Below are 11,434 nucleotides of genomic sequence, written 5' to 3' on the forward strand. Positions count from 1 at the left end.
ATGTAAGATGAGCCACCACTCCTGCAGGAACTTTGCCCAATACCAACAAGGCAGCCTACAGCGCAAGAAAAAGGAACAGATCCATCCTATTGGCAGCCAAAATGGAATTTGATGAAAATTCTCACCTCTTTTTTGGCTTTCAGGAGCCCCGTGGCCATTTTCCTAGTCTCCTGAATGCTCTCTCTGGAGAAGGGCAAAGTCTTAGAAGATAGATCTGGGGATGTGAAGAGAAACGAGGGCGCGCCCACATGGAAGAGCCCCTCCCCAGGAGTCAAGGTGCGGTCTGTTCGGGAGCCCCACAACTGGGGGTTCAGTGTCACAGAAATCACCAGCACAACCCAATTCCCATCTAGAGCCCTGGGAAAAGGGTTCAGAGTGACCGAGCACCCTCAAGTTCAGCCCCAAGCTCTGGCCAGGGAGTGGAGCCCATGTCCCCCTGCAGAGGAGTAAGGGTCTGTCTCTAACTACGGACTGGAATGAAAAGATAATGGCCTGGAGGTGCCTATGGAAGAGCGCCCGAATTCAGAGGCAGCCTGTGTCCCCACGAGTAAAACAGGGACAAGCAGAGGGACGTGCTGACTGGACAAGGCAATGACTATAGGGCACTCACGGAACGCGGGGTACACGTTGCCAATCCTGAGGTTGAGGCTCGGGAACCGAGTGCAGAAGTGTGGGAACAACCCGAATAGGGAGGCCTAAGCTGCCGCCAACCAGCGAGTGGGGGGGACCCACCAGCTGGAAGTGTTCCCGCTACGTGAACTCCACAGCAAGGAGGGCGCGAGGGATGGCGGAAGTGGCCGCGGGGGCCTCTGGAGGGTGTAGTCTTTGGGCTGGAGAGGTGGTGAGTGAGGCAAGCTTCGCCAACGGCCGGGTGACTCTGACATCTGCATCTCTCATACAACGAAGTTTAGGAGCTCACTGTTAAGAAGATCAGGCTGCAAGGTGTTTATCCTCCGAGGGACAATGAGATCTTGCGTACCGCGAGAAAGTCGCAGAAATGCCCGAGGATTCTAGGAAATGTGGTTCTAGCGCCCCGCCGGTGTTACGGAGGCCGGTAGACAGACTGCGCGCTGACGGTTAGCGGCGCAGGTGAGCTGGGGTAACCGACGCCAAGGCTCCGCCCCGTGTGCTCTTCCAGGAGCAGAAATCAGGGTCCAGATTGGCGCGAGTGGGCGCGGCTCAGGGCAAAGCTCTTGGGGGATGAAGTGGTGGAATGATGCTCTATTGGGACTCCGGGATAGGAGCGACACCGGCCTTGGTGAGCCAGTACGCACAGGGAACGCCAAGGCTATTTTCTAGGAGAGCGGGATTGGCTTGCGCCAACTCCCGGAATAGCAGTGGGTGGCTCTGGTCCTGTGTCCCCGGGATATTGATGGGTGGGGAGGCGGGACCCGAGGCCAGGAGCAAAAGGCCCCCTGGTGGTAGAAGTAGAAGTGTGGTGAGGAACTGTGGCTTGATCCTGAAATCCCTGGGGGGTTTTTTATTGTAAGCTAGGTGCCACTTAGAGGACATTTACCGTGGTTGTGGTTGGGAGGTGGAGGGATGAGGTGTGAAGAGGAAGCAGAATTTGACAGTTTTGCTCATCATAATTTTTTTGGCATTAATATTGATTTTCAAAGATACTAGCTTAAAATATTTATCTTGATTACTAAGTTTTTATGGTGCCCCCTTATATTTTGCCCTCAAAGTGCCAGCTGTAGGGAAAGGCATGAATAGATCTGACACTATGAACCTCACTGGCACCTACTGGCCTGTAGTCTTGATAGGAAGTGAGGTCCTGGGGCGCCTGGGTGGCACAGTGGTTAAGCATCTGCCTTCGGCTCAGGGCGTGATCCTGGCGTTATGGGATCGAGCCCCACATCAGGCTCCTCTGCTATGAGCCTGCTTCTTCCTCTCCCACTCCCCCTGCTTGTGTTCCCTCTCTCGCTGGCTGTCTCTATCTCTGTCAAATAAATAAAATCTTAAAAAAAAAAAAAAAAAAAAAAAAAAGGAAGTGAGGTCTTGGCTTCTGGGCATTAAGTAGCCAGAAAGAGGCCTTTGGGAGCTTACCCTGGATTGTTGAATTGTGAGTTAATCTTTTATTTCCTGACTTCCTTAATATCCATAATTCCCTGATAATGGAACCTCCCAAAGACCCACCCACAAGGCACCTCCAAGACCTATCATGATGCAAATATTCAAAGACTGCTCTTGAATCTTCACATCCCACTCCAGAATCTCTTCCAATATCCCTTTACCTGGAGAAGTAAAAAAACAAAGTTTGCATGTTAGTATCAGCCTCCCCCAAATTGGATCGTGTTCAGGAAGGATCAGCCTAGTGCCCTATTCCAGTCCTGGTGGCACAGCTCACAAAGGGTTTCATATCCATGAACATGGAATGGTTGTTAACAGAACTCAGTAAGAACCAAAATCAGACATGGGACTGTGAAAAGCACACATGAAATGTAAGGACTAAAAGCTTTAGAGAAGGGATTGGGGTGCCGGGGGTGGGTGGTGGATGGAGGTGGGATCTTGAGATAGTCCATATCCCTATGTGTAGACATGTTTACACAGTCAGTGAAGAGAGAGACCCAAGCTGATAGGTTACATATAATAAATCAAATATAACATAACAGCAGGTCAAGTGATGATGTGACTCTGCAAACTTACTCCCCTTTCTTTCCTTCAGGGAAGGAAAGGGGCTGGAGGTTGAATCAATCACTAGTTCATGCCTGTGTAATGAAGCCTCCATTAAAATGCAAAAGATGGGAGTATGGAGAGCTTCCAGGTTGATGGAGACTCAGGGAGAGTGGTGCACGCAGTATGAAAGCTGTGACCCTTCCCCATTCCTCGCCCTGTGCATCTCCTCCATGTGGCTCTTCCTATATTATCCTTCTATAATAAAATGGTAATCTGGTAAGTAAAATATTTCTCTGAATTCTCTGAGAATTTAGCCTGGAAGTAATCTATGACTTAGAAATTAAGGCAGAAAACAAAGGAGCTAGTCCTCCCCTTTCAGGTGAGAAAACATAAAAGTAGAACATGAGAGAGGAAAGAAATAATCAGATGAGGGTGGGGTGGGGAGCTTATGGGGATGCAGGAGGCAGAAAGAAGTGCTGTTTGTGCATACAATCATTACAAAGAGACAGTCTTTGGGGAGGTGGGTGCACAAGGATCGTGGCTAGATTGGAAGAAAGATGACAGATACCCCTGAAAGGTATATTCAGGGGTTGACACTGAATAAAAAACACAAGAGAGAGTCACATGTAGAGCCTTTCTCATCCTGTGCACAGATGGGAGAGCATGGATTAACATCAGCGGGTGATGCACAAATGGGGCGTAGACAAATGGGGAGTAAATAAGCACAGCAAACAGCCCCTCAAGAGGGAGATGAGGAAAATGAGCACAATCCTGTCGTCAGAAAGACATACAGCAGTTAAATCTACTCATGTGGAAACTCAGGTTCAAGGGTAAGAGATGGCTGCCCACACCTCTGCTAGGTCACCTGCAGCCACAGGGTGGCAGGCAAGACCTTCTGTTCCAAAAGAGTTCGCCAGAGAAGGCAGAGCAGGAGCGGTCAGAAGCTAGGGCCTCCCAAAGGGACTTACTGGCCCCACATTGCAGCTCCAGCAGGGAGGAGAAAAACCACCAAGTAAACATAATATTTGTATATTTTTATAATAAAATATTTCCTATACATTCAAGTAGAGATGGGTACAGTGACAGAAAACAAGGTAGAAGAATCGGACACCACAGAGATGAAGTGATGGATAAATAAATGACATGTCAGGGGAGTTTATCCACATATGCAGACTTTGTGTGTCCACAGACTTATGTTTATGGATCACTCAGTCGAGAGGTTTACACAACCTGCACTCACGTTGTGAAGTCAACAGGAGATGAAGTAAAAACAAAGCAGAGTGTCCGTCTGTTTTGTGAGGCACACACAAGCACAGCTCCTTGCCTTCCTTCTGAACACGTTACTACTCCCTGCAGCAGCAGATGGCAAGTCCGGCCCGGGCCACTTCTCCCACAGTGTGATGACAGACAAGACATAATCACAGAACACACTAGAAACAAAAGCCAGTAAGTGCAGAGGCTGTGGAAGACAGACTTCAAGTAGGAGGGATTAGGAAGTCCAGGAGAGGGATTCCAAGAGGAGCCAGATGCCTGTGCAAGGGCCAGGCAGTGAGCAGACATAAGTTAGCCTGAAATCAAACATCTGATAACAGTGCTTCTCAGAAGCTGCTGCAACAGACCTGGGCAGGGGAGGGCTTAGTAAACACAGATGACTGGGCCTCACCTGGTTTCTAATTCAGTGTCTGTGTGGTGCCTGAGAATCTGCATTTCTAACACGTTTCCAGGTAACGCTGATGCTGCTGGTCCAAGGACCACACTAGGCTTTACTCTACCACCAGGTCAGGGGGAGGTACTATAGAGCAAAGCAGCAGCAGACGGGACTTGAAGCCTGCGTGTAGGGGCTTCTCTGGAAACTCCTCAAACAAAAACCTCCAAGATGCTGAAAGAACATCGACAGCAACATGTCTACAAATACAAGGTACCACTGAGGAAGTGCTCTGTCAGGTAGTGACAGGCCCAACCACTGGACCCATGTAAGCCTTCCAGAAAACCTGGGAACCCTGGCACTCTGAGAACACCTACTTTCTACCCTCCCTCACTGAGATCTGATGCCCTGCTTCCTGATAACATTCCATTATAGCACAGGAAGGAACGTCATTGATACGCCCATTTGTATGGACTTTCCTAGGTTAAAAAAAAAAAAAAAAAAAAAAAAACCACTCGAGTAGAAATTTTTTTAAATGTTTATTTTTCATATAAAAGAACACAAAATTTTACATCAGTTTAATGGAAACCCTAAAATACATAGAAAAGATATAAAAATAATTATCAAAAATAGTCAAGGCAAAGCAATACTAAGAGTGAAATCTTATATCCCTAAAATACATATGTAGCTATATATGCTATTTTAAAAATCAAGGCAGAAACAAAAGGGGTGCTACATCTCTAAATTTATGCATCCCAGTTTTCCAGTTTAACTCTAAAATTAATCTGGAAATCTGTCAAGAAAGATACATAAAAAAAATGGGGAAAGTGTCTAACTCAACTGATGGGACAAAGAAAATAATCATTAGTAAGTAACTGCAAATAAATGCCCAACCAAGACAAAAAAAGCACGGCACCTCTTATGGGAAAAGGCTGAAATGGGGTAGAGAGGAAAACAATGAGCCTCAAAGGAAAGTAAGACAGAAGAAATCAGGCCAGAATATTAAGGAATTGGAAACAAGTCTCCGTAGCAAGAAAGACAACAAACGGAAAGAGAGAAAAGAGGGAGGCAAAAGTCATAGGCTCCAGGGTGTGGAGGTCCATGAGAATAAAGCAGGCAGGAAGAGAGGTGGAGTGTGTAGATAAAATTATTCCCTAGAGCTGTGCTGTCTAATGACACAGCCACTCATCACATGTGGCTACTGAGCACTAGGAACACGGCTAGTCCGAATTGAGAAACGGTACAGGTGTAAAATACACTCCAGGGGCGCCTGCGTGGCTCAGCTGGTTAAGCGTCTGCCGTAGGTTCGGGTCGTGATCCCACTCCCCTGTTGCTCAGCAGGAAGCCTGCTTCTCCCTCTCCCTCAGCCTGCCGCTCCCTCTGCTTACGCTCTCTCTCTCAATGGCTCGCTGTCTCTCTGCCAAATAAATAAAATCTTAAAAAACAAAAACAAGAAACAAGAAAACTATCTCCCAATCACATACCTGCAAGCTGAAGAATTTTAAACTGTTGTCTCGATTATCAGCAATGACAGGAGATCAAAACCAAATCAACAGGTGCCACACAGGCTGGATGTCTGAATGGAAATACATACATACTGTGCACGGAGAAGCACTGAACTTACCCAGTGGGGCAGCACACCAGGAGGTGCCACACATGCATCTGGGTGTGCACTGAATGGAGTGATCAAACTCTCATCCCCACAGCTCTGCTGTCCTTCACTGGCACTGCAGGGGTGGAGCTAGGAGGGGAATCCACATCCTGGTGATACCATGGGGAAAGAGACGCTTGGGGATTTTGCCCTGATTTCTGAGGGGTATTTTCTCTTCTCCCTCTGGGTTATATTTTCTTGCTGTCCACTTGTCTACCATTTTGCCACCCCAAACTGCAGCCCAACTCATCCCCTGGGCCTTTCTCAGTGTGAATGTTGAAAGCTTAGTCTTACCTCTTCAATCTCTACACAATTTGCCCGAAATTTAGAGCTAAAAAAATAAAAAGATTTGCCTGAGAAAGTTTAGCCTCCCCCTTCTTAGGGGAACCCTTAAAGAAACATCAGTCCAGTGTCTCCCCGTCTCTGCTCAACAACTCCTTGTGACCCCTCCTTCAGGAGCAGAAGGCAAGTTTTTTTAAGATTTTATTTAACAGAGAGCGAGGGAGCGGGAGAGGGAACACAAGCAGGAGGAGTGGGAGAGGGAGAAGCAGGTTTCCCCGCTGAGCAGGGGACGAGAGGCTCCATCCCAGAACGCTGGGATCATGACCCGAGCCAAAGGCAGATGCTTAACGACTGAGCCACCCAGGCGCCCCCAGAAGGCAAATTCTTACCTAGGCCCACCTGCCTCCATGAACTATAACACCACACAGACACACAGAGAACAATAACTCAATATAATTTAACATAATACAAAGTCAGGAAGGGATGGATGCCCATCATGAAATATTTAAGCACTAAAGCGGCAGTGATAGGGATGGAGGCGGAACAGTATAGGACTCTAGGGATGGGCTGGGAGTGAGTCCTAAGAAACTCCACATCCTGGCAGAGATAGGGGGTGGGCAATCAGACTTTGAACAGAAAGGTTAGCCAAAATTCTATCTGTGCAAACACACACAAGATCACACCCGACTGAGTCAGGTGGGTTAGGAATGACAGAAAGCGGAAGCAGCAATCGAAAATGTGAAGGGGTTTCACCATAAGCCATTAGGAGGGTAAATGCCAGACACACCTCCAGAATGTGTTTCTAGCAGTATTTCTTCAATTAACAAGGCAAAGGTTGGAGCAGCAAGGAGAGATGGAGGACAGGCACTTTCCCCGTATGATCAATGTGAACCTGGTAGCAAGCCTCTGGATGCTACCATTTTCCCCATGAGGAGTCAAAGCCACAGAGAGGCTCATGGGTGGGTTCAAGGTCAGACAGCTAATAAAGGCTTGATCTGGGATCGGAAAGAGGCTGTTGGCTTCCCAGGCCTGTGCCTGATGCTCAATGACCAAAAATCAATCTCACTTTGTGATAAAGTACAAAGTGTCTCTCCAAATCCCTCAAGTTATTCTTTTCTGTATTTGTTCTGTGAGCTAGAAGAAAAGGGAGAAAATGAAAAATTGGGAAAGTAAACACACTTCTAAAATGATGCATGGTCAAAGAAGAAAATGCAACATACCCAAGGGTAAAATTTCATTTGGCATAGGGACCTAAGCTTGTATGAGGTCTCTCATCCAAAGCTATGAAATAAATCCTACAAAAATAAGAGATCCACTGAGTAACATTGTAAAGGATTTGGGAAGGTAATGCTATTACCTATTACGACAAGAGTCAAACCAGGATTATAGCTTTTAAACAAAACAAAAATCCCTAAACCTCCTTAAATGGCTGTTCCTTTTACGAAAACTACGTGTATCTGCCAAAAAATAAGATATTAAAAATGTTGAGAAATTATTACTAATAGTAAGGTACCAAAGTCAGGAACTTATTTTCCCTGAAATGAAAAAAAATTCAAAGTAACTTGCTGTGCCTTTCTCAGCAACTTCTCAAAATAAATTTTATGAAGCCTAGGACAATGAAAACTAACAGTTGGTTTTATTAACAACATAAAATCCCAAAAGCTGCTGTAACTGATTGTCCCTATCACAGACATCCCACTAAATAATCCAGCTAACAAGAACGGGATTTTTTAAAGGTTGGGGCGCTATAGTATCAATAGTATTAACCAGGAATTTATTCACTTAATAAACTTGAATCCATCGGCCAACCCTTCCTGCAGGGCGTCCTGCAAAAAACACCGCCAACGGGCGCCTGGGTGGCTCAGTCGGTGAACATCTGCCTTCCTATCCCTCAGGTCATGATCTCAGGGTCCTGGGATCAGCCCAGAATCTTGCTCCCCGCTGAGCGGGGAGCCTGCTTCTCCCTCTCTCTCCGCCCCTCCCCCTGCTTGTGCTCTCTGTCAAACAGATTAATAAAATCTTAAAAAAACAAAAACAAAAGCAAAACCTGCCAAAAATAAAAGGAGGACCCTGCCAGTCGGAGGTCGGAAACCTTGCGGATCACTCTCTGCGCCAGCGCCCACCAAGTCCGGCTGGAAACCAGAAAGAGCTGGAGTTTTACCGCTGGGGTTTCCCCGAGTCCCGACTCTCGCCGTCGCGACTGCCGAATTCCCAGGCACGCAGGACGGACCGGGAGGACTTCACGCAGCGCGAACCCCCAGCATCTTACGTCCGGCGGCCTGTCGCCAGCACAACGAAAAGCTCTGAAACCACGTTCAGCGCCACAGCTTCTTCCGGCCTCGCGCCTGCTCGTGCCTTCGCCTGGGGGCGGGCTTCCGGAAACAGTGGCCAATGGGAAACACGATTAAATACACTGGACTAGGTTTCAAGGCAACACAGAGGAAGAAAGGAAGAATGCAGGTATCTCAAATATGGACAGAGCTCTTAGCCAATGGATGTGCAAAGAAGGAGGGGCTCGCCTCTCGTTGACCAATAAAAGGCGTTTGCGGCGACCCGCCTACAAAGAGTTAACAAAGATTTCTTGCCGGATTCGTGGCCAGAATGCTTGCTCTGGGAGCCTCATCCCGACTTTGCAATCATCTCTCGCGCTGTTGGCTGAATCTTCTATATTTACACTCGGCGCTGGAGACCCTCTGTCGTTGTCCAAGTGTTACGACCCCTGAACTCTGAGACCTGATTTGCACACAGCAGGTCTCATTATCAATGGGCTAATAAATCATAAATAATAAGATAAAGGAAATGGACAGTGAAGACATTAATGAATAAAATCAAACAGACGCTTGCGGTGCAGGGTCCCTTCTTTGCAAAACCAAACTCAGGGGCAAGTTGCACGTTTCTAACCAGCAATCAGAGTACAGAGGGGGCAGGCAGCAGGGTTTTGCATTTGATTCATATAATTTGTCAGTAAAGTCCCAGGGTGTGCAGCCATTTCAATGTTCTACAGTTTACCTCAGTTCTGGGCGCAGCCCTTCTTATACGTAACGGCGAGCAACGGCTTTAAACTCCTCTTTATGTGGGTATCTGGAACTGTCTTTGGAGGGCACATTTTAAAACTTCCATTTCGAAGGGATCCATCGCCCTCTTGCGTCCCCCCCTCCCCCGGTATCCCCTGGGATCCGCAGGCCCCTCGACTCCAATCTCCACCCACAGAATTCAGAGCTCCATTCTTCTACTCCGCGAATGTCTTCCAAATAGAGGGAACAGTATTATGCAGACTGGCTCTCTGGTTCTAATCTAGGCGGTCGCGTTGATGTCCAGACAGTGCCCCGCATGTGGACCGTGGTTTTGAGTGACAGGAGGGCAGGAAACAGACGTGACTGACTGACGTGCTGGATTGGTCACAGCTGGAAGAAACACCGCCCTAACGGCACCAGGCGCCAAATGGAGACCTAGTGCAAGGTACAGCCGGGCTGTGAATGACTGGCGGGGGCGGGTCCTTGTGGGAGGCCTGCGAGGCTGGGCCAATCCGGCTGTGAGTGACCAGCAGGGGCCAGCCCTCCCAGCAACGAAAGGCCCCGGGGAAGGAATCCTGCATACTAAGGGATGCTGAGGCGTTGCAGTGGGAGCTAAGGGCTGTCCTGGTCTTGATTAGATCCTTTCTCCCACAATTTTTCTTTCTCTGCACGGCTCTCATATATCTATGAGGACTCAGTGTGCCGTCCCCTGTAGCAGAGTTTTCTCTGTCTCGGGGCTGTTTCCTAAATCACTGCGCTAAACTCACTCGTCTGCTCCTGGTTACCCCAAACATTTGCCGCGTGCTGGCTCTTGTCCCTGCTAGACCGGCTCTCTTGCCAGCTCCTGAGAGGGGAGTTGGGATTCTGGAAGAAGTGGCAGGTGCGGGGTACCCGTGGCGGGGTGGAAGGGGAAGAGTGAGGGACGGGGTCCTCCACACCTTTGCCCACTCAGGTTCACCAGGCTGTGACAGGAGAATTCTTATCTTTCCTGCAAGGTTTTAAATTGAGACTCTGGGGAGAGGGCAGAATTGGAGCGCGGTAGAAGCTGGGGGAGGAGGGAGATGAGAAAGGTGGGAGATGCATCAACTGAGGCGGTATCTTTACCACTTTATTCCGGTATCTTTATTTTACACCATGCCTTTGCCTAATCCCGTTCCTCTGTTCCTCTGCCTAATCGCCGCTCTCCCTTGGGGGTGGGAGTGGGGTGGAGGGGTGGGGGTGGGGTTGTTGAGGGGATGTTAGTCCCCAGTCTCCGCTCCCTTGGCCTAGATTGGAATTGGTCCCAGGGCTTTCAATTTCAATGTACACATCTTGGGTGAAAGGGATGGCGTCCTTGGACTTCAAAAATTATTCAATTTTCGCTAAGTTGTATTAATTGCTCTCTTCCTTTATGGATTCTGAATTTTGTTTCTTACCTGCAAAAGTATTCTTATCCTTCAATTAAAAAACACTTCTTTATTTTAATTCTGTAATAGTTTCTGATCGTTACATTTCCTTCGGAGTTGATTTCGGGGGTACTGATGAGGTTGGGGATTATACGTGAGGTTCAGTGGGGTATGGTCCGGAGCCCACGACTGAGAAAGAATTCTTGAGATGTCTTTGGTGCAAAATGGTGGTTTATTAAACACGGGGACAGGACCCGTGGGCAGAAAGAGCTGCTGCCCCCGGGGTTGTAAGGAATGGCCTATTTTATACCCTCTAGTGGGGAGGGGGCTAGGGATAGCGTAAGTCTCTAAGGAATTTTGGAAGCAAGGTCTCCAGGACCTTGAGGGGGCTAGCTACTGTTGGGAAAGGGTCATTTATTACCGTCTAATAAAACCTTAGTCATGAGACCCTTCAGATGTATATCGGTGGGCCATATGCTTGGGGGATGATTGCCAACACGTATCTTGGGGGGGGGGGTGGTTAGAGATAAAGGAAGTTTCCAAAGGAATTTTTATACATTAAAGTAGACTTACAGGATCTTGGTGGAGGGGAGGGGATCAGGCCAGGACTGCCTTTTGCCCTTAGCAAAGTATTAACATCGAGGCAGCTGAGTTCCTACAGGAATGTCACCATGCCTGTTTCAAGGACTTGTCAATGGGCTGTAGGTAGTAAGGACTGTTTCTTTGTCCTTTAGGGCAGCCAGCAGTTCCTGAGGAATGTTGCATACATCCCGTGGGTGGGGGGGTTGCAGGGTGTCAGCTTCTGCTTTGTCTTCAGCTTGCCTTCCGTTCACTCATC

General features: G+C 48.0%; 1 protein-coding gene across 1 annotated transcript in view; it reads right to left on the bottom strand.

Annotated features, from left to right (window-relative positions):
* ZNF875 (zinc finger protein 875) overlaps positions 1-158 on the bottom strand; it is a 26,428-nt gene extending 26,270 nt beyond the window's left edge. The window contains exon 1 of the mRNA XM_040634410.1: positions 126-158. Coding sequence (XP_040490344.1) covers positions 126-158 — 33 coding nt within the window. The remainder of the gene's footprint in view (positions 1-125) is intronic.
* Positions 159-11,434: the final 11,276 nt, after the last annotated feature.

The sequence above is a fragment of the Ursus maritimus genome, unplaced genomic scaffold (genome assembly GCF_017311325.1).
Source record: "Ursus maritimus isolate PB19 unplaced genomic scaffold, ASM1731132v1 scaffold_19, whole genome shotgun sequence".
NCBI lineage: Eukaryota > Metazoa > Chordata > Mammalia > Carnivora > Ursidae > Ursus > Ursus maritimus.